This window comes from Periophthalmus magnuspinnatus, chromosome 10, assembly GCF_009829125.3.
Source record: "Periophthalmus magnuspinnatus isolate fPerMag1 chromosome 10, fPerMag1.2.pri, whole genome shotgun sequence".
Taxonomy (NCBI): domain Eukaryota; kingdom Metazoa; phylum Chordata; class Actinopteri; order Gobiiformes; family Gobiidae; genus Periophthalmus; species Periophthalmus magnuspinnatus.
In genome coordinates, this window is record NC_047135.1 from 30,479,233 (window position 1) to 30,501,313 (window position 22,081).

Consider the following 22,081-nt stretch of genomic DNA (forward strand, 5'->3'; position numbering starts at 1 on the left):
TCCATCATCAGTGAAGAGTTTGAAGAGCTGCTCTGTGATCTCTCTGTCAGTCATGATGTCTCTTGTGTCTCCAAATCCTGGGGTGTCAATGATGGTGAGTGAGTAGTTGATTCGAAATCCGTCCTGATGGTTTATTTTATAGATAGTTACATCAGAAGTCTGATCGTCTTCTGTGAGTTTAAACCGATACGAGTCTGTCCATTTGACACCCAAAATATAGTTGATCATGCCATTAATGAGAGTCGTCTTACCACATCCCTCGGATCCAACAAGTATTATACTGCGGTGTTCCGTTTTGCACTCGTCACCATAAACATATCTTGTACACCCAGATGATCCCAATTCCTCCTCTGATAGAGGGAGTTTGTAGACTGTTGGTATTTCTGAGTCTTCAGAGATCTTCTCACAGGTTTGTATAAGATGTTCTGTAGGCCGTGACCTGGTTACAGTGGTGATCTCTTTGCTTGTGCCATTGTCACCACAATCACACAAGACCCTAATGGTATATGGTGCCAGTGGATCAAGGCCGAAAATCAGCACCTGCTCAGAACAGGACATCTCTTGCTTCCATTCAATTTCATTCTCTGTTTCACCATGCTCCACAATATATCTCAGAATCTGAACATTTTGTCCAACTTCTGTGGGCCGTTTCCAGCGCACTGATACCTCACTGAAGTTGGCAGTTACTTCAAGCTCCTCAGGTGGCCCACAAGGTAAAGTTTTAATGGGATTGTCCACTTGAGCAGCAGGCCCCACGCCTACATCAGTGACTGCTCGGACTCTGAAGCTATATTCTGTGTTTGGGCTCAGATCGGTGATCGTTACCTCTTCTCCTTCGGCCTGACTCTGGTTCCATTCTTCTGCTCCATTTACACTGTACTCCACTCTGTAGCCTGTGATGGTCTCAGCCCCAAAAGTGGGGACTGAGAAGCTCAGAGTCAGACTGTTGTGTTCAATATTATCCACTGTCAGTGTGTGAGGTTTTGAAGGGGGCTCAAAGTTGTCACTGACTCGAAATCCATCCTCATAAATGTAGATAGTTGAACCCTTATGGTTCTCATCTTGTAAACCAACTACAAAGAACCCAATATCCTCATCTTTGTTGGTCTCTGCAAAATCACTAAAAAGCTTTGCTTTACATCTCACAGCATCACACACATCTTTTGAACAATACCACTGTTCCTTTTCAATGCCCTGAGATCCAGAACGAAAATTGTCTGACGGGTCCCCTTTCAGGTAATTCCCTAAAGCAGAGAGGTATGGGTCAGTGTCTCCCAATGAGCTGAACACAAAACACACAATTTTGGATGAGTTAAAAGTTTTCTGGTAAAGTTGGTTTTCTGATGGTACTATGATGGTGTTTGCCAACAGGTGAGCGATAGACATTAAGGTGTATGCTTCTCTTTCTCTACCATCCATCCACTGATCCAAACAGTTATTGTTGAATGGAGACGCAGCCCTCTCCTTCAGGATGTGAGCAAGTTCTGCCTCCTCCTCTCCTCCTCCACGAATTTTGGGAAGTTTTTTTGCCAATGTTCCTTGGAATCCCATCTTAAACTCAGAGCATAAGGCCATGAAGGTTTTCATTTTTTGGGTGATCTGGGGGAACTGCTGAGCAGCCGCAGTTGTTAAGACATCATTGCCCCTCATTTCTATATCACTCAAGTCTTCTAGAATAGTCTGAGCCTCCAGGACTAACCGCACACTTATCTCACGCACAAGCTTGGCCGCTGTAGAGTCAAGGGTGGTTAGAGGCAGTAGCCACACTTTGACTGGCACAGCATTCTCGCCATCGGGGCCCAGAAGTTTGGGAAGATCTCTGTAAACTTTGATAGCATCGTCAAATGTTGTTGGGCTTTGATCAATACAGAAATCACCATAAAATGTGCATGAAAATTGTTTTACATTTTCTCTCACTGACTCATCCAAATCCAAAGCTCCGCTCCCTTCAATAGCAAGACAGGGTATAGCGGTGACCTGTACACGTAGACTTCCCTGAACGTGTTCGTGATTTTCAGTATTAGATACTAGTCGATCAAACACAAAAAAGGCTTGAGCCCCATAAAGGATGGCAGTCACTACATGTGTTGCTATACCTTTGTCAAAGACATAAGAATGCTTCATGTTGCCTCTTCCCAGGTGATTCATGGTCAGTTCTTTAAATTGAGTTGTTGTTTTGTATTGCAATGTAACCCTGGCCTGTTTTGTTGATGTTTTGGTCTCTTTCAAATATTTGGCTGATCCTTCAACACTTATAAGCCCACCCAGAAAACTGGCTTTAAGCGACGCTTCCACTCCCATTGAGGATGACTTGTCAGAGATGGATTCAGATGCCACTATGTTAAATTCACTGTGGGGTTTTGACACCACTCTTGTGTCTTGCATCAGGTCGTCATTGTCCCACAATGTTATGCCTAAAACATACAAAATTTTATTTAATATATATATAATTTAATGTATATTGCGACGGAGTATAAGGGTCACTTAAATAAAATTAAAAAATGCAGGCGCTACGAGAATAAAGTCGTATTTTTATGGGAGTATAGGCTGCTGTGTGTGAATGAGTGACCAGTGTGTTGTGTGTTATGGAAAATTTGGAGCATTTTGTTCAGATAAACTTTCAACTGGTGTTTACGCAGGATGAAATACTGTGTCTTTCAGCCCACCATCACCACACTGTCATCAGTATAAGTACTTTGAAGGGACACTGCAAGCATTTGAGTTTGTTTAGATTTGGAAGAAATTGCTATATCTGAACAAAAAACTCCAAATTCTTCATAACGCAACGGTCACTCATTCACGCACAGCAGCCTATATTCTCATAAAAATACGACTTTATTCTCGTAATATTACGACTTTTTTCTCGTAATATTTCGACTTTTTCTGGCTTCGACTTTATTCTCGTAAAATTACGACTTTAATGTCGAAATGCTACGACTTTATTCTCGTAGCGCCCTTGGTAAAGGTGTTATGGTGTCCTAAATTGTAGAAGTAAGAGTAATATATATATATATATATATATATATATATATATATATATATATATATATATATATATATATATATATATATATATATTACTCTTACTTCTACAATATATATATATATATACATATACATATATATATATATATATATATATATATATATATATATATATATATATATATATATATATATATATATGTGTGTGTGTGTGTGTGTGTGGGGGGGGGGGGGGGGGGAGGTTGTTTTTTTACTTTCTTCTTACTCTTACTTCTATAATTTAGGACACCATAACACCTTTACCAAGAAAGCACTTTATTATGGTTATTTCTCCATCAGCGATGAAGGCGTTCAACAGCTGGACACGTTTGTCTGTGTCAATTTAATTAGTCCCTAGACTGTACATTTTCACAGCTACAGCTAAATAGTTACAGGATATTACATTAAACCCTTTTTAAATCAGCAAATACAAATGCAAAATAATATTTAGATTCAGTAATTTAAAGACTCTTACCTGGAACGAGTTTGTCTGCTCTGCAGTCGTAGAACATCCCCAGATTAAAGGGACGGCCGAGTGCGGCCATCTCTATCATTTCACCACCGGAACCCATCTGCATGAAAAGAAAATGGCTTATATTTTTAGAATATAGACCACACAAGTGTTGTTCATTGTGGTCACTTTATTACTGAACTTGCATTTTTTGTGTTAAAATTTATCAGGCTTATTTTTTTATATATTTATAGAAAAATGGGACTTGTGACAATCATAGTCTCTGTCCATCCCTTATACATTCACGGTGGCGATTTGGGAGTAATGACATTAAGTCAGGTATAAATGCACCTGGCACATACATACAATATAATTTAAAAAATATATATCACTTTAAGTGTGGAATCTTGGGTAATTTCATCATTGTAATTTCTTCTTAACCTCATCTATTGTCTATTAAGTATTACATATATTCAATATTCAAATAACACCCCTCACCTGAATTGATGTATGGAAAAAGATAACAAATAATGCAGATGTACTTACTGCTGAGCAGAGTGTGAGTCTCTCATGCAGATAAGAAAAATGTGCCCATTTTATGTGCTTAGCCAGAGAACCGCCCAAAATCCATATCAGAACTTTCACATTGTTTTGAGGTATTGTTAACTCTTTTACACCACTTCACCTTTGCACTGCAACCTTTGCAACTTGATGTATAATAAAACAAGCAAAAAACAAGATAATTATTTAAAAAATAAACCAAAAAGGATTCCAAGTATCCTTCCTGTAAGGCCATGTGAGAATTTGTTTATCCCTACAAAGCCCACCATGTCTTTGCCTGATATTCAGGGTCCGAGCCATAGACTGTATAAAGAAGTTTTAATGACATAATTCTAACTTACTTCCCTGTATCATTTAGGCATTAACCTCCTAGGACCTGGTGTCCACATATGGGGACAACACATTTTGGGTTGTCTAGGCCACAATGCAAATTTTTCGAAGAATAAGAACAGCATACAAGAACAGCAAAAATGCAAATATATTAAATTTAGACAGTTTTTAAGAGTTTAGAATGTTTAAAATATTTTATTAATTTTTTTGTGAAGGTACATGTCTTCCTGCTCCTGTCAGCAGCACTTCACATGAGACACATTGTTCCAAGAGGCACAATTGTTGTTTCTCATTTTGTTTTTACATTCAGGACAAATGTTGCTGTGTTCAGGGATCGGCCTCCTGCTGGTGCCCAGAGTCAGGACTAAACATGGGGAATCAGCGTTTAAATTTTATGCAGCTAAAACTTGGAACAGTCTTCCTGAAGATGTGAGACAGGCCTCTACTTTGACAATGTTTAAATCCAGACTCAAAACAGTTCTGTTTAGCTGTGCATATGACTGACAGGTTTTTATTCTGCACTCTTCTCTTTTAATGTTAATTTTATGATGATTATTTGTGATTATTTATGTTTGATTTGTGTGATTTTAATGTCTTTCTTATTCTGTAAAGCACTTTGAATTACCTTGTGTACGAATTGTGCTATACAAATAAACTTGCCTTGCCTTGCCTTAATAAATAGATTTTGCAAATCATTATTCAAATGTTTTATCAACATGATTAAAATGTCCACAAATGAGGACATTCGTTTTACATCACTTTTCTCAGAAACTACAAAATGTAAAAAGATAATTCTTTGTATTTACACTCATCAGGTTCAAATCAGCACAAATAACAAAGAGAAATTAATATAGCATGTCATGCAAGAGTTCGGGTGGTAGGAGGTTAAAACTCCATAGCCTACTTAATTTTTTAATGACTTTTTTTGTTAGCACAATAAATACATATACATGTAAAATATTATCTTATTTTTATCTTGAGATTATCTATAAATTCAACAATCTCCACAAAATATTCTGTCTCTTTTTACAGAGAAGTATTCGATGCTAGTCGATGTCATGCAAGAGCTTGGGTCGTAGGAGGTTAAAACCTACTTAATTTTTTATGACTTCTTTTATTAGCACAATAAATACATATACATGTAAAATATTATCTTATTTTTATCTTGAGATTGTTGAATTTATAGATAATCTCATCTCTTTTTCCACAGTCTTTTCTTTGTTAACCATTTCTTCATAAAGTGTCTTTAAACTTATCAGAGAAGTCAACAGAGACCCATCTGTGCGGTACTGTTCCAGACACATTGGAGCCATTACTATTAAAGTCTGTAGGGCCTAGAAGAAAAAAAAAAACACATTAAATTAATATGGTAGAAAAATGAATTAAATTTAGCTGGATTGGTTACTACAAGTGCACTTACAATACACATTTACCTGAACATCAGTTTCCACAAAAAGATCCAACTGAGCCATGTCCTTTTTTAGCTCCTTTTTAGCTACAGCTTGGCCTGAAAATAAATAAAAAAAAGTTGGATGAAAAAAATGTAGGCTTTTACATTTTCTTGCTTGTAAACTTGAAGTATTTTACCTGGTTTGAGAGTTTGCCATTGATCTGTGGGATGAACCACTTCTAAATCTTCTTTAATATCTTCTTCCTGAACTGTGGCCTCACTTCCATCCTCAGTGTCTAATTCATGAAGGTTTTTCATTTTTTGGGTGATCTGGGGAAACTCCTGAGCAGCCACAGTTGTTAAGACATCATTGCTCCTCATTTCTATATCACTCAAGTCTTCTAGAATAGTCTGAGTTTTTAGTTTATTTGAAAGGGACAATGTGCAAAAACATTAAAGATGCTTTGCACCAGATTATAGCTGAAGCTTATTTCCATCTGTAGTCCCTGAGCCTCCAGGACTAACCGCACACTTATCTCACGCACAAGCTTGGCCGCTGTAGAGTCAAGGGTGGTTAGAGGCAGTAGCCACACTTTGACTGGCACAGCATTCTCGCTATCGGGGCCCAGACGTTTGGGAAGATCTCTGTAAACTTTGATAGCATCGTCAAATGTTGTTGGGCTTTGATCAATATAGAAACCACCATAAAATGTGCATGAAAATTGATTTACATTTTCTCTCGCTGACTCATCCAAATCCAAAGATCCTTTGATTTTCAGTATTAGATACTAGTCAATGTCATGCAAGAGCTCGGGTCGTAGGAGGTTAAAACTCCATAGCCTACTTCATTTTTTATGACTTCTTTTATTAGCACAATAAATACATATACATGTAAAATATTATCTTATTTTTATCTTGAGATTATCTATAAGTTCAACAATCTCCACAAAATATTCTGTCTCTTTTTCCACAGTCTTTTCTTTGTTAACCATTTCTTCATAAAGTGTCTTTAAACTTATCAGAGAAGTCAACAGAGACCCATCTGTGCGGTACTGTTCCAAACACATTGGAGCCATTACTATTAAAGTCTGTAGGGCCTAGAAGAAAATAATAACACAAGAGTTAGGTTCAAGTACAATGGGTTATGGCAAAGTTACAGCAGTAAAGTTATGTCTACCTTCTCTCTATAGTCATGCTCAGATGAACCAAGCAGCTGTGGAACAAGGCTGCACCAGTTTGTCTCCACAAGTTCTTTGTCCAAGGTTACTCTGGAGTACTGACGCACTCGCTCTTCATGTGAGGGATCCATAAAGTCCAGGCTTGTCTTAGATATCTGCTCCTAGCATACAACACAGCAATAAAGGAATAACAATTGATAGTAACTGGGAATTTCTTTTTGAGCTAAAAAAAAAAGTTTTACCTTTTCACTGATCAAGTCATATAGCAAGGTCACAATTCGTGTTCGCAGACTTCCGTTACGATCCCCTTGGAATACCCCTGACATCACTTGTAGACCGCCATTTGACAGAAAATGTTGTTGTGCAAATGGGAAATTCCGCAAAAGGGAGGCAACAGCAAAAAGGACCTATAAAACAGAAAAAACTATCCTTTAGTTTTTTTGTGTTTTAGTTTAGACAATAGAGGAGGAAAATATTATGAATAAATCACCTTTTTCTGTACAGGGAAATGTTCAGTTGTAGCTAATAGTGTCAGTAATGCTTGAAGAGCACCACTTTCCACAGCTTTCACTTGTACTGTTGGGTTGCTGGAACCCAAAGGAAGAAAACATGAGAAAAATGCAACAATTATAATTTTCCACATATCACTTTGGTTTACCTGGATAACGCAGATCCCAACACAAAGGCAGAGTTTTCTTGTAATTTTGAATCAGAGCTGTTCAGACCCTCTAAAATGAAAATAAGACCGCCCATGGAGCAAAGGTTTTGGGCATTATCCACCTAAAACATCGAGACCAGAGTCAGGACATTTTAGTGGCTTTCTAAGTTAAGGATTGGATATAACGGACATAATTTTTATTCATTCAATAATTCAGCTAGCATTCATGTATGATTACAGAGGTATTAGGTATAGTTAAAGTTTGGTCCACTTTTTCTTTTATGAGAAAAGTACAGACATAATAGACATAATAACAATAGAGGAGATCAATTTGCACTATAACAATTAAAGCTCAAACTGGACCATAGAGTTGCAACCTGCCCTTAACTCAAATTTTTAACCAGACTTTATTTAGAATGTCACATGAACCATTTATTAATTACAGATGAATTATATATTTAACATGTCAATTGATAAATAACCACAGACCTGATGCACCATGTACTCAAGCTCATGCAGAATGTTTAATTTCTCCTCTGTAGAGCGGGTGCTGTTAAACTGGTTGAGGAGTCGTCTTAATATCTGGCCATAATAAAACATTAAATTAATATGGAAGAAAAATGAATTAAATATAGCTGGATTGGTTACAAGTGCACTTACAAAACACATTTACCTGAATATCAGTTTCCACAAGAAGATCCAACTGAGCCATGTCCTTTTTTAGCTCCTCCAGTGGTCGAAACTGAGATGACACAGATTCCTCCTGGAAATTATAAATATACAGTGTCATTTACATCATACATATTTCTAGACACGAAACAAAAATGGCAACAAATTGTGTGTAATATAAAGACCTGATTTGAGTCTTTGTTGATATTCAGATCTTCCTTTATTTTCTTCATAGCTTTTTTCAGCTCATCAGGGTTAATAAAGGGATGTTTGTCTTCAGTCTCACTAGAATTTATAGAAAAAGATCAACACATTTTTTTCCCCCTCCAAATAATGTATCATTTAATTTTACCTATGCTGCTGCATCCAGTATTTTAACTGCTCCTCTCCCAATCGAACCTCCCTTTGTCCTGTTTGTAAATTTAATCTGACATGTGAACCAGATGGTACAGCTTGGCCTGAAAATAAAAAAAGTTTGATGAAAAAAAATGTAGGCTTTTACATTTTCTTGCTTGTAAACGTGAAGTATTTTACCTGGTTTGAGAGTTTGCCATTGATCTGTGGGATGAACCACTTCTAAGTCTTCTTCAGTATCTTCTTCCTGAACTGTGGCCTCACTTCCATCCTCAGTGTCTAATTCATTTCCTCCTGGGTTGTCGACCACTGTCAGGGCACCGTCCGACTACAATATAGAGCTTAATTTAATAGTTAATAATATATAGAGAATGTATTGTAAGTGACTCTGTGTTAGCCAGTTCAGTTTGATGTGGTAAATTCATTTCACTTTTGCTAGAAACTGAGACTAGGTATAATTTCTGTTATGACACAGTAGTTGTTTTCTGGTTCTTCTTTTGCATTCCCCTGTATCTTTTATTTGTCTGCATAAAATTTACAGCTTCAGATCCTTCATAGTGGTTCAAATCACAAAACACAATGCTCATTTAGCTGTCAATTCACTTTTGTATTAGAAGACACAAAGAGGTTCTTACCCTTTGACAGGATATGTAACAGCAATGAAACAGTAGAACAGTGATTAGAATCAGGCAGCTTAACCTGACTATTGTGAACAGCCTGAGACACATGGGACCTGAAAAAACACTGAAAAAGACAATATTTGAAAGATGATGCGAAAAAATATGTAGCATCAAGGCAAAAAACAGCTCTCCTTTGCATTTACGATGACTTAAATGATAAATATAACGTTTTGATTTAATCTTACCTGCTTTATTAGATTAAGTTTAAAAGGAAAATGTGAAACTGTTGATTTTTCACTTATTTGTGTACGTTGCCCATGACGTTTCCGCATACATTCTGTTCCTGGACGCTGATTGGTCCACGTGAATGTGTTTCTTCTTCGTTGTTTTTCACAGGCTTAAAGTGATCACTACTGCCTCACTTCAAAAACACAAATACACCCAATTAAGGCTACCCTGTTTTGTGTACGGTTTTAAATAAAAACGAGAGACAAAGCAACCCATTGGAATAGATGCATGTTTTAATTGTACAATAATACATTCTTTTTCACCAGAAAGATAAAACTACATCAAACACAATCAGTATTAAGTAAAAGATGAAGACATATAGATAAGACAAAAAAATGCTTAGTTCATAAAGGTTGCATACAAAGAATGTTATTGCTGGGCACATTGGTTTTCCATGGTGGTACTAGATTTGACATGGATCACCTCCACAGATTTTTGCTTCTTTCTTCTCCCCTCTTTAATGTGCTGATGATGTTCCTCTGTCTTCACATTACAGTCAGTCAAACAGGAACTAGAATTTAGATGTACGAAACAAGCAAATATCAGGCAAAGTAAAGGGATTGAAAATATAACTATGCTCACAAATTCATTAATAATAATAACAACAACAAAGACATTCAATCGTTGACAATAAATATCTCAGACTACAAACCTGGGATTGGGGACAACAGATTCTTCTGTACTAATCTTCAGATTTTTTGTTGGTCGTTCCTCTATGTCAGGATCTAAAACAATTATTATGATTATTTATAAATTATCATTATTGTAATTTTACGCCTGTTTTGTTGTTTCTTTTACCTTGTTTAAAGTTGACTACTTCAGCAGCTGGAGGAGATACAGTTTTTGTATCGGAGTTTTCAACCACATCCATCACCATCTGAACCCGTTGCTCACCCTCCTCAAGCTTCTCACAGGAAGGCACCATGTCTACTGAAAGCTTCTCTTTTTTTCTCTTTTGGAGAAGATTCTTTTTTGCTTCTACAAATTAAAACAATGTTAAAAAACATGTTTACATTAAAAATAACTAAAGCAAGAAATGTATGTCAAAATTACCTTTAGGTTCATATTTGTGTTGGAGCTCTTCAACGCGCAGCTGGAGCTTGATCTTGTCACTCTGAGCCTATGTATAAGAAGAAAAATGGCAAATAAAAACAAACTATTATTTTTTACATTTAAAATTTAAGATAATTTCTCAATACAATGCTCAGCACAACAGCATGATAACATTTATGTTAACTGTGCCATCTTATTACGCACATCCATACCTGTTTGAGCATCCGTTCAGCTGTGAAGAGTTTCCTCTCCAGCTCAAGAGCTCGCTGGCTCTCAGACAAAGACTTCATTCTCTGTAGAGAAAGCTCGTCTCCCAAACGCCCTGCCTCTTTACTAAACACAACCCAATGAAAATGACAATGAGCTGTTGAATTAATTTGAATGAAGTGTACTGTTAATTTTTATAGTGCAAGTGGTCTTACAGAGAGTTGCTGAGCTTCATATTAAGCAGGTCAGTGTAGTAAGTTTCATCTTCACCAGTGGCGTTTTCCCCTGGAGCTGAGCTTGGTGCCTGAGCCTTCATCATCAGCTACAATTTTAATACATATTAATCATGTAATTTTGAGTATTGCTTGGCTTTTCCTTTACTTTATAAGTTTTGGCTTGATACTATACATAGACGTACATTTGTAAACAGGTTGAATAAGGATTGAAAAGTTAATGATTATTAGTTGTTTAGCAGTTTGGATTTCATATTATTTCTCTCACATGTGCTCCTGGACATGATTACATGATGTGTCCTCTAAACTAAATAAATATTATTATCATATTTTATTACAGTAATAATATAAAACCTAAATTTAAATTTTTAAAAAATGTCAAGAAAAAAATGGAATGGGATATTTTTCCAAAAATTGTTCAGCCCTAACCAGAGCTCACCTCCACTTTCTCAAGCTGCCGCAGTTTGGTCATTAAGTTTTGTATCTCCTCGTTCTTCTCTGAGACCATGGACTGTAGTCGTTCCAGTTGGGCCGGATCAGCTCTAGAACCTTGTAGTTGCATTAATGTGGCTATTTGAACCTGCATGAGACAAATTGCAACAAATAATTTAAATTAAATAAAATTGTAACAATAACAATCATTGCAAGAGTACCTTGAGTCGTTGCATCTGCTGTTTGCTGAAGGCATACTGTTTCTGCAGTGACTGGTACTGGACCTTCATACTGATGAGCTGCTTCTCCATCTCTGCACGCTTATCCTCAAGCTATAACACAGCAATATATATCAATACATAACTTAGTTTTTGTATGGTTTTGTGAAGTTGGTAAAAGTTTTTTTTTTATTTACCTCTGCAAACAGAGAGTTACCCTTGCTGTTTGGATCCTGGGCTTGCTGTAAGAGCTGATCCAATTGCACTTGTAGGTCTCGGTTGGCCTCTCGTGATTTCTGTAGTAAAATGCAATAATCAGAATGAACATACAAACTAACAAGAATGTCATTTGGCATTATAGAACTTCACAATGGTCATACAAGTAAAAAACAGGATCACTGATCATGATGCCTTACTTCCAGAGAGTTAAACCAGGAAACTGCTTCTTTCTCTCGCTGTTCCTTCTCATCTGTTAATCGTTCTAATTGCCGCTGTAAATTCCCATTGCGGAGTTCCAGTTGCTGTTCTCTGTACTGAGCCTCCTGCAGAACTTGCTCCAGCTCCACCTGAGAGACAAAAGCTCAAGTTTTGCAACTTATTGGGCAAAAGAACTAACAATCATTAAGTGAGCACCACTGATGCTCAATCTCATTGCACTCTAGCGTGAAATAAAAGAAAAACTGTAAAACCAATTAATGCATGTAGTAATGTTGACACATATAAAACAGTCTTGTGGCATCTTAACCATGTTGTTCTCCAGGTCAGTGATCTTCATCTGTGCCTCCATCATCTCTGAGCACATGGAGGTTTGGGCCTGTTCATTCACAGCTCGCAGCTCCTCCAGCTTGTTATTCAATGTCTCAGTCAGCACCTCTAGCTTGTGTTTGAGTTGCTTCTCATTCAACTGTGATTCCTCTAAAGCAGATTGCACCCTATGGACCTGAAATGACAAATGTACAAAATATATTTTTTTATTTAATTTATCTTTTGCTCATGCCATTTCCTTTTGTTGGCATCAATATAAAGAGTCAAAAACAAACAATGAAACAATCACCACCACGAAATTAAAAAGGCACTATGTAAGGCTTTAGGAGGAGGTTCCAAAACCTTCTGTTCCTGGCTGAAATGTTGCACAGACTGGTATAATATTTTGTAATCTCAATTGAAACAAGCACGTGACTCGAACACACTGTGTGGCTATAAAAATGCTAAACATATGCTTATACCATACGGTGGAACTTTTCAGGCAAAGCAATAACATTTCCATGCGACAAGCAGGTAATGTTTGACTGGCAAATTTTTTTCCATATATTTAGTTACCTTATTGTTGAGCTCAGTGAGGGTGACATTGTGGTTTCTCTCCAAAAGCTCTTCCTGCTCTTGAAGCTGCTGTCTCTGTTGATTTTTCACCCCCTCAAACTCAAACTGTAGTGATTCAAGCATCCTGGACTTCAGCTCAACTTCTTTCTGCAGTGAGTACTTTTCTTGTTCAAGTACCTATCAATTAAAATGACACCAATACCTGTGGTTACACTTTTATGTTTCACCAACAGCCAAAAGTTGAAGTTACATTCATCCTACCTCAAGTGCATTTGTCATCTCTACTCTCTGCTCATCCAGCCGATTCTGTAGGTCCATCTGCTGATTGAGGAGGTCTAAACCGGCCTGAGCAGCCTTCTGCACCTGCTCCTCAGTCTCCCTCAGCTGGCTCTTCAGCCGCTGGATCTCTTCTGCTCCTTGGTCAGACATCTAGAAGAACAAGAAAGGTCAAGACTGCTTTTCTTCCTGCTAATTGAAATGGTTTACGACTACATGTAGGGCACCATCTTTGTACCATTTACAATATTACAATAGTTCAATATCCATAAGTACAGAAAAGTAGGTACAATATAATTACATCTGTCATGTGAAATAGGTGTAAATGGATTCTTTGCTTAATGCATTTCCCTGCCCTCTGGTGGTTTGGAGTTAGAGCACATGAACCCACCATCACACTCGCTTTTTGTGGTTAAAACAGTTAAAGCATATAAATATAATCTAAACCGCTTTAGTTGTTATTCAACCTTGAAAAATACATATGAAAAAATATTTCAGTGCGTTTTGGCAATAGTTTTGTTACGATCAAACTAGGCTAACTTGTAACTCGCAATAAAAACATAGCACAGTAGGCCCAGCAAACCGGATAGGAGACTGTACGGCTGTAGGGAATTAACTTAGGATAAACACAGGTCAATCAATGAGCCAGGATAGAATTACAAAATCAAAACACATATATATTTGTTACCTTGGTAAAGAAATCCAACGACAAACGGGACAGGACTAAATTCTTGGCATTTCGTCCGAGGGCGGGGCTATTGCAACCAAGGCAGTTCACTATTAAACAGTGTTCTACTATTCATCTGACGAAAGATTACCAAAAAAACAACAAACAAACAAAAACATTCAGCTTTCTTTTACTTTATGAAATTAACTCCCTCTCCTGTGAAAATATATCACGGCCGTTGGTTAGCTTTGGACGAAATGCCTAGAATTTAGAGAGTCTCAACGACAAACCGCCACTGTTTGAAATGTTTTATTATCGCGAGATGTGTGCACTGCCAACGTGAAGTCCTCCAGTGTAAACAGCGCTACTCTGCCAAGTGAAGAGAGACCAGACTTTGAGTTGATGCATATTATTAATCTATCAATTCATAGCATGTAAAATATCAAGAAGAACTAACACAATTTCTTTGTTGTGCTTATATGTAGTATGTCTGCATAATGGCGACGGTAGTACTTCACTGTGTCAAACAAATGAAAAAGAAGAAGAATAAAGTTAAACACTTTTTAATCCAGAGCTCGCATCACACTCAGTTTCATACATCACATATTTAAATCACAGCCATTTTATATCAGGGAATGGACATTAGAACATCACTTCATTTTATAGTTTCATCTCATGTCAATCTCACAAATCTCACATTGCAATCAAAGCAGTGAATGGAATTGTGTCACCTGATCAGGAGAGGTTTTAATAGTTTATTGTATGGAACAATATGAAACAGCTAGTGTTAATAAAATCCTCTGTGAACTGTTAAAGGAATTCTCAGTCCAGTATAATCTATAAAACATTTCTTTATTCTCATATTTACAGTTACCCATGTGTATTTCTCATGCTGCTGCTATAGAGGCATCATCAAGCTGTCGGCCTTGAGGCTAAAAAAATAAGAGACAAATTAGTTTTCTATTTTTCTAAAACAGCAAGTCCTGGAGACGTGAGTTACCTTGACAAAAATGCGATGAGGCAGGAAGCGCCTCAAACTCTGGGTTGTCGTGTTAGGGCATCTGGGCAGGTTTATACTGAGTTGTGGTAGTGTTTGGTAACCAGCCATCAATGGGTAAAAATTATACAACATTTGATGCTCAGAACCAGGAAGGATCCGAACGCGAACCTGCAAATTAAGATAAAAATTCTGACATGTTCCTTTTGCAAAAAGACATGATTAGACTGGGCTGAAGCTAAGCAATGTGAGTGAATGAAAAAAAAAGTTTATTTAAAGAATACCTGTTTCAGTCCAGAGAACATAAAGGCATCAGAGGGTTCCACAGCCATCTCCACCTCCTGTACCAGAGCGGTCCTGTTTTCTATATGGTACCGAACTGGAAGAGACTCTCTGACCCTCCCAAATGAAGGCAGATCTATCCAATTCATAGTCAAGTCAATACATGGCTTTATATTTAGACAAACGGCAATCTATGGTCACACAAACCTGCATGAATATAAAGAGGAACAGACTCCATGAGAATGTGAGGTAGAGTGACTGTTGTCTGGATGAGCGGACTATCTGAAGAAGATGATTGCCTACAACAATCATAGTTTTAAATAATAACAAATAAATAGTGTTAGTGTTTGGCTTTTGATTATGGTACTACCTCTGCCATGATATCGAGTACTGTCCTGTTGCCACAGCATTATTGTTGTTGGTTAAAGGTGGACAACACAGGCAGAAGCACTCACTAGCACCCTCACCAGTCTCCAGGACCGCTGTGAACACATAAGCACAATTACATTTTTATACAAACATAAATCTCTTTCATTAATCATAGATTGATTGAAATGATTAACTACTTTGCTCCAACTGTGACTTCATATCCGGGGTTGTGCTGGTCAAACTGAAAAGCTCCAAAGTAGAGGAAGCCAACAAGATCGGCCACGGAGAGGATGAGACAACGTCTGCCATGAGAAGGAAGGGGATGTCCACCGAGACGCGCTCCAGAGGCTCCAACTGTGGAACGTAACAATTTTTGATACTGAAATCTTAAGTGTACTAATTTATACTTATAATTATTTTACTAGGAGACCAACAGTGGACAACTTCGTGGTTCAATACACACCTTAGTTGAAACAAACTTGACAGACACTTCAAATGGGATGACAGTCTCTACTGTAACGGTTTCATCCTACAAGTGAACAAATCCACAAAATGCTAAACATTAGAATACAAAATGGCAAAAACAAAGTACTATGTTGTATTCTGAAAAACAACCTTGTGGCATTTGCAGATGATTTGTCTTCCTTCCACGGTTGTATCAATGCAGTAAGCAACATGAAACAAAAATATCCTTGGCCCTATTGTTGAACACCTTACAAATATGCCTTTCTCTAGCTGAAGATCGAGAAAATAAAATACAAATTTCATTTCATGACTCCATTTATATTCAATTCAGATTTAATTAGACAAGAAAACGCAGGATAGAGGAACAAAATACCTTCTCGTCTGGATTCAAGTCACCTAAAGGTATGTCAGGAATCAATGCTGGTGCGGTGTCATCACAAATCTTTGAACCCTCAAGAGCAACATGTGTGGTTTGGCTGAGGTTGGCATCCTGGCCTTGAACATGAAGTCAGAAAAAGTGAGCAAATGAATGATAATCAGTGTGGGATGATTAATGCACAATATATTTCAACTCTCTGTTCTACCTGGTTTTAAGCCTGCAGTTAGTTTAACATCTTTGGCCACACCTTCTTCTTGTGACCGAATGGTGACATTAAGGCAGTACATTTCATTATTGAGCACCGGAGGCTGGTGGCTGAGCTGTACTGAGATTTTGGGAACTCTGGAAATGATCCTAAGAAAAATAAGCCAAAATGTCAGAATTGATGGCAATTGATTCTAGATTATGTTATTAAAGGCTTATTTTGTTTGCACAGAAGCTTTTTACATTGTACTATGCTGAATAGCAATAGTGTCCCATTCCTGTTCTTGATTATTTTCAAGACTCCGCCCCCACTGTCGTGATGACCGACTGGCCTGCAGAGCTTCATGTGTAGAAGCAATGTCTCCACCTGCTCCTCTCCAGGTCAGAAAAACACAACGGCCTCTGTCGCTGCCCAGCAACAACTCAACGCCAGTCATCTAAGCGCACGAGAACACTACAATTAGCACTGATTCTTATATGGCACAATATTTTTTTATATTCCCTACCTCCCAAATGCACAGATACAACAAAACCAATAAAAACACATTTATTAAATTACTAAGACTGCTTACCTCAATCTTTTTGCCAACATCTTCAGTTTTAGCAACAAAGCTAAAATTATAGCACTTTGTTTCCCCTGGCGCAAGGCTCATAGTATTATGACCTGAAGACTCTACAACACACCACTGGTTGTAGTCCTAAAAGACATGATGGAAATCAAAACAAATGTTTTTAATAACAAGTATAAGTATATTAACATTATTTTAAACATTTTGAGCATCAATCACCTGGTTGCTAAGACTGACAGCCAACTTGCTGAAGGGCACAGGATTGGGACCATCGGCTCTGAGGAAAACCTGTAACTGGATGGGTTGGTCAACATGGAAACTGGGGGATTGGAACTTGGCTTTGCACTGGACTGGAGGCAAAACATAATATGTCAAATTCATGTTTTTAACTGAATGTGCATATTAACAGTGCCACTGACTGAATGGAATGTAGTCTTGCACTTCGATTGTGAACTCATTAGCTCCAGCTAGCGCCATGCGGTCGCTCCACAATGACTTAGCTGCACTGGCAGAAGAGGGATCGCACTCCAACTCTGCATCTGGAACCTCATTCTTACAAAAGACAGATCTTTGTAAAGGTCTATGCAACAAAATCCTTAAATGATTTATCTGATTCCATTTATTTACCATTAAAACTTTGGTAAGATTCTTCTCAATCCTTAATTTCTGTTCTTCCTTCAAAGTGGATGCTAGTAGGAAATTTGTGTTAATATTGCAGTAGAAATGTTTTGTGTATCAATTTGATCCAAGTACAATGACATAAAAGCATTAATTATTTAAGAAAAAGGTGTGGTTTCTTACCTCTGCCCAGCAGTTCCATGCAGTAGATGATGTAGTCTTTAACACTGGCCATGAGATAAGCACATCGTAGAGCTGTTGTGAGGATGGCTGTCAACAAACCCCACCACTTCTCAGTGCGATAGTCACACATTACATAGTCCAACAACCTAGTAGATCAAACACATGTATCGGTAATTGAAGCACCCATCACCAGTTAATGCTACATAGAGTCATTATAACTCAGGGTTGCTGCACATTCTTACAATTTACCCTTCATATTACTTACTTAAGGGCTTTGGTGTAGTCTTTTGCATGATAGTACTCCTCTCCCATCTGAACCACTGAAAAACAGAAAATGATTTGGTCACAAAGTAATCTTAAGGAATATTTAAAACTTTCTTACTTAGATGGCTCTTCATCCGAGGACACTTGTACTTCTTAAACTGGGCCACAGCATTGCTAAGAAGAGCTATTATCAGCTCCTGTCAAGGTAGAGATCCAACACTTCAGTGGCTTGTTGTCGTGGTGATCACTAAATTTTTAATAATATTGTCATAGATGTTCAATAATTATCCATAGGATTCAGAATGATGAAAGATTACCACATTTAAAACAAAATATTATACATTTTGAAAAGTTCACAAAATGTTCTCTATAATAGGAAGCTGAAACCTATGAAAAGGCAGACTGTTCACTCACCGAGTGAGGTACGCCTTTCTCTTTTATTTGTAGAGCTAGCATCCCTGTCTTCTCCTTCTCTGCATCTGGGGGGTCAATGCCTGCAAGTGCATCATATTTTAACAGTGCATATCTAGAATACATGTATATATTTTAACATTATATATTTGATCATCTTGTTTATGGGCCAACTGCATACTCTGGTGGCCTTGTCTCCAGGGTCTTTGACCATAGAAGTCCAGGGCACCACTCAAGGGGTCAGCTGTAGGATAGCTTACTCCAGTCTATTATCAAAAAATACACAAATAGATAAGCATTTAAAAGGAGAAACTTATTTAAATATCTGGTTTATCCCAATATATCACCTGACAGAGCTGGTGAGCTAGTTGCTTTCTGTCCTGGCTGTAGCATGCAGCTTGTTGATAGTAGAAACCTGGGTTCTGAGTTTGGATGGCTGTCAGACCCAATTTAATGGCTTCATCAAACAACTCACCAAATGACTGAAACCTAAAATAATGCATTAGATAAGAAATAGTTAAAATGCTGCTTTTAACCTATAGAAAATGTCACTACAGTAGTATGCCTTACTGTTTTGACATCCATGCTGCATGTTCAAAGGCCAGCTCTGCACTACCTATTTTTTTCTTACACAAGTCAATATGCTTCCTAAATTGTGCAATAGCATCAAGTGGAGTGTTATGTTGAAAGCACAGGCGACAGATCTGGGGAGACAAAAAGGAACATCACCATTGTAGGAATTTGATAAATGTAATAGTCAACTATAGGCTTGTTTTACCTTATAGTTTATAAATCCAGCCATTGTTTTGATTTCCAACATGTTGGTCTCGTGTGCTCTGAGCTCATGGATAAGACTGTACGCTGTTCTATAGTATCTACAAGATAAGAAAAGAAGACTTTTTAGTCGTATGGTATACTATTAACATAGTATGCCACTAGTATAGCATAGTATTAGTATAGTATAATATTATTATAGTGTTAGTAGACTATTAGTAGAGTAGAAGAGCTATTACAATAAGAAAGGCTTACTTGAGAGCGTTTTGTGTGTCCTGCTTAAGTTCACTGAAGAAGGCAGTTTTGAACTGATGTCTGACGAATAAAAGCTGCAACAATCATAAATGTATAGTTGGTTTTTTTGTTTAATATAAATTCTGAATACAAATCTATATACCTGATGTGTCGTTTTGTTAAGGAACTCTTTGTGAGATTTGACGCGACGGATCTCAGTGTAGTAATATGTCTGAGCATGCTCATAAAAGGCGTTCTCCAACCTGCAGAATAATAGGCTTTCTCTTGACAAAAACCAATTCAATTTTAGAAAACACAAAACTAGAGAAGCCACTTACCTAATAATGTAGCCCACCAGATGATCAGTGTGTGGCAGTACAAACAAACTTTTGCCTGACAGATCACAAGCATTGCAGAGAGCAGATGCCCTCTCAGATGCGACAAGGTCCTCCCCTAAGAATTCATAAATAATCTGTTACTTAAGAATATAAAATTGTCTAATAGCCCAAATCCAGTTCTTTTGCTTGAGCAGATGGAATATTGTATTTCTAGATAGAAATATGGAAGAATGGTCTTTACCTGGTGGCAAAGGTGTTTTCTTTTGAATAAGAACAACAGCAACTTTGGTGTTTCTACCCTGAAGACTGGTTCTAAGAAAAACAAAAAAAACATATATTTCTAAGTGGCAGACATTTTTATACATAGAATTTAACTAGAATAAAACTAAAACATGTAACTAATATTTAAGCATTATCAACAATCTAATTATTATAAACCATCTAATAGTCAAAGCACAAGATACAACCATAGATTGTATAAAGAATTGAGTGTGAGTGTTTTACAGACACATTAATGATATGAAAATACCAAGATCATGTAGGGCTGGTTAATATAAACAATTTAAGACCAAAATGAAAAGTCTGACAGCAGTAGTTACAGAGAGAGGGGTGACAGTTTTCTAATGTAAAGTGAATTGGAGTCGATGCAGCCGGAAGCACGCCCATAATCACTTCCTATTTAGCACACGGTGGCTAGCAAGTTAGCCATGTCTGTAAATATATACAATCTATAGACACACCTCACAATCTCCACTTTAGTTGCACATTCAGACTGTTTTTCTTTCCACTGAGGATCGTCCCAGTCCAACTCATAGAAAAGAACAACCAGTGCTGGCACCAGATTCAGGTGTTTGTTCATCCAACCAGTTTTTAAGATGCCTTTGGGTATGTACCACTCATATGACGTCCGCTAGAAGATAAAATGTGACAGTGAGAATTTTTATTGGAATAAGTTTGCAATAATGTAATGTACAGGACAGGTTCAACATGTTTAAATTATTAAGCAGGCGATCATCATCCCTGATGCTTACCTTGGTGCGACACTTAGGATACTCATGGTCCCCTGGGAGGACTTTAAAGGATATTGGAACTCTGTCTGCCCTACGGTTAGCACAGAAGGCATCCCATATGGCTCTATGGACAGCATTGTACACAACATCCAATCCTGTGAGAGCCACGAAAGCCATAGGCCGGCAGCAAAGCTCAGGGGGAAGTTCCCACTGAGAACCTGCCATCCTGATGGTTCCACTTCTGCAAGTCCTACACCTGAACAAGAAATAAATACCTACATTGAATTAACAAATTTATAGTATATATCCCTAACCATTTACTACTACATGTAGACAACAGATACATGTTATTGAGAAAATTGGAAGTCTGTTTCTGCCTTTTTTGTCAGTGGTTGGTATTCAAAGTATCATTACACTTAAATCAAATGTGTCCCGTGTCACTCGCAGTTTTGCTGACAAGCTTAGCTGATCACAAGACACTGCACAGCATAGCACAGTTGCTGTTTACATCCTGAAGCACACAGCAGATCAAGTTTAGTTATGTTGAAATGCGACTCCCAGTAAGTCGTGTAGTACACACATTTATGTATTCAATGGAAATATATAGCACTCAGATGGAACAGTCTTCAAATTCACTAAAATTAAAGCGGAAGTGAGATGAAGAAAACTCCTTAGATCTATTGTCACGCCTGTAAGGTTATCCAATGCACCTTCTGAAATGGTAATATCTCGTGTACTCTTTAAAATTGTAGATGTGCAGAATTTAACCGTCCAATCGACCAAGTTAGAGACGTCTTGGTTCTGGCTAATAAGCAGCTAATGACAGGAGCCTGTGGGCGAGGTTATCTAGAAAACAACCTTTAGCAATGTTTAGAGATTCTGACCTTGAGTTATAGGCTCGAAATATTCGCCATCCAATCGACTGTTCTTGTAATGAATTTCAACAACAACCTAGAGCTAAATACTACATTATTTTGCCGATATTCCTCAAGAAAGCGTACCGCTAGCTAGTGCTATACTCTGTAACTTAACCTGATTTGCAACAACTTCCGGTT

At 37.5% G+C, this 22,081-nt stretch overlaps 3 protein-coding genes across 5 annotated transcripts; all 3 read right to left on the minus strand.

Moving 5' to 3' along the window:
- Positions 1–6,610: 6,610 nt before the first annotated feature.
- sil1 (SIL1 nucleotide exchange factor) lies at positions 6,611–9,596 on the minus strand. Of its 3 annotated transcripts, none has more exons than XM_033974315.2 (12): positions 9,481–9,596; positions 9,251–9,359; positions 8,796–8,943; positions 8,614–8,719; positions 8,447–8,546; positions 8,266–8,355; positions 8,082–8,174; positions 7,593–7,714; positions 7,425–7,521; positions 7,177–7,341; positions 6,934–7,095; positions 6,611–6,853 (listed from the first exon to the last, which is right to left on the minus strand). In XM_033974315.2, exons 2-12 carry the CDS (start codon positions 9,341–9,343, stop codon positions 6,656–6,658), a joined length of 1,374 nt encoding a protein of 457 aa, XP_033830206.1. In that variant the 5' UTR covers positions 9,344–9,359; positions 9,481–9,596; the 3' UTR covers positions 6,611–6,655. The 3 variants fall into 3 exon arrangements, with proteins under 3 accessions (XP_033830206.1, XP_055080584.1, XP_055080585.1); XM_055224609.1 differs by having other exon boundaries at positions 6,632–6,853; positions 9,251–9,348; positions 9,481–9,569; XM_055224610.1 differs by lacking the exon at positions 9,481–9,596 and having other exon boundaries at positions 6,632–6,853; positions 6,934–7,089.
- A 141-nt stretch (positions 9,597–9,737) lies between these two features.
- Positions 9,738–14,259, minus strand: spdl1 (spindle apparatus coiled-coil protein 1). Its single transcript, XM_033974317.2, has 14 exons — positions 13,951–14,259; positions 13,248–13,415; positions 12,987–13,163; positions 12,412–12,606; positions 12,083–12,232; positions 11,864–11,962; positions 11,670–11,780; positions 11,456–11,596; positions 10,999–11,105; positions 10,789–10,909; positions 10,577–10,643; positions 10,322–10,501; positions 10,176–10,248; positions 9,738–10,034 (listed from the first exon to the last, which is right to left on the minus strand). The coding sequence occupies exons 2-14, from the start codon at positions 13,413–13,415 to the stop codon at positions 9,893–9,895; spliced, it is 1,731 nt and encodes a 576-aa protein (XP_033830208.2). The 5' UTR covers positions 13,951–14,259; the 3' UTR covers positions 9,738–9,892.
- A 405-nt stretch (positions 14,260–14,664) lies between these two features.
- Positions 14,665–22,071, minus strand: trappc11 (trafficking protein particle complex subunit 11). Its single transcript, XM_033973814.2, has 30 exons — positions 21,911–22,071; positions 21,048–21,282; positions 20,757–20,926; positions 20,258–20,328; positions 20,017–20,131; positions 19,842–19,941; positions 19,700–19,773; positions 19,449–19,545; positions 19,241–19,374; positions 19,018–19,159; positions 18,852–18,936; positions 18,674–18,753; positions 18,378–18,456; positions 18,261–18,315; positions 17,996–18,141; positions 17,822–17,883; positions 17,614–17,746; positions 17,414–17,544; positions 17,198–17,323; positions 16,869–17,062; positions 16,627–16,775; positions 16,416–16,537; positions 16,193–16,312; positions 16,041–16,106; positions 15,775–15,931; positions 15,579–15,690; positions 15,416–15,507; positions 15,211–15,344; positions 14,930–15,097; positions 14,665–14,861 (listed from the first exon to the last, which is right to left on the minus strand). Exons 2-30 carry the CDS (start codon positions 21,249–21,251, stop codon positions 14,817–14,819), a joined length of 3,363 nt encoding a protein of 1,120 aa, XP_033829705.1. The 5' UTR covers positions 21,252–21,282; positions 21,911–22,071; the 3' UTR covers positions 14,665–14,816.
- Between the last annotated feature and the right edge of the window lie 10 nt (positions 22,072–22,081).

Coding starts and splice junctions, on each gene's coding strand:
- sil1 (XM_033974315.2), bottom strand. CDS start 9,343: ATGTGTCTCAGGCTGTTCACAATAGTCAGGTTAAGCTGCCTGATTCTA. Junction 8,356..8,446: donor TCAACAAAGACTCAAATCAG/GTCTTTATATTA, acceptor TATAATTTCCAG/GAGGAATCTGTGTCATCTCA. Junction 7,522..7,592: donor TTGGGATCTGCGTTATCCAG/GTAAACCAAAGT, acceptor TTTGGGTTCCAG/CAACCCAACAGTACAAGTGA.
- spdl1 (XM_033974317.2), bottom strand. CDS start 13,415: ATGTCTGACCAAGGAGCAGAAGAGATCCAGCGGCTGAAGAGCCAGCTG. Junction 11,781..11,863: donor GTAACTCTCTGTTTGCAGAG/GTAAATAAAAAA, acceptor GCTGTGTTATAG/CTTGAGGATAAGCGTGCAGA. Junction 10,910..10,998: donor ATGAAGCTCAGCAACTCTCT/GTAAGACCACTT, acceptor GGTTGTGTTTAG/TAAAGAGGCAGGGCGTTTGG.
- trappc11 (XM_033973814.2), bottom strand. CDS start 21,251: ATGGCAGGTTCTCAGTGGGAACTTCCCCCTGAGCTTTGCTGCCGGCCT. Junction 18,142..18,260: donor GACTACACCAAAGCCCTTAA/GTAAGTAATATG, acceptor TTGATCTACTAG/GTTGTTGGACTATGTAATGT. Junction 17,063..17,197: donor ATGTTGGCAAAAAGATTGAG/GTAAGCAGTCTT, acceptor TCGTGCGCTTAG/ATGACTGGCGTTGAGTTGTT.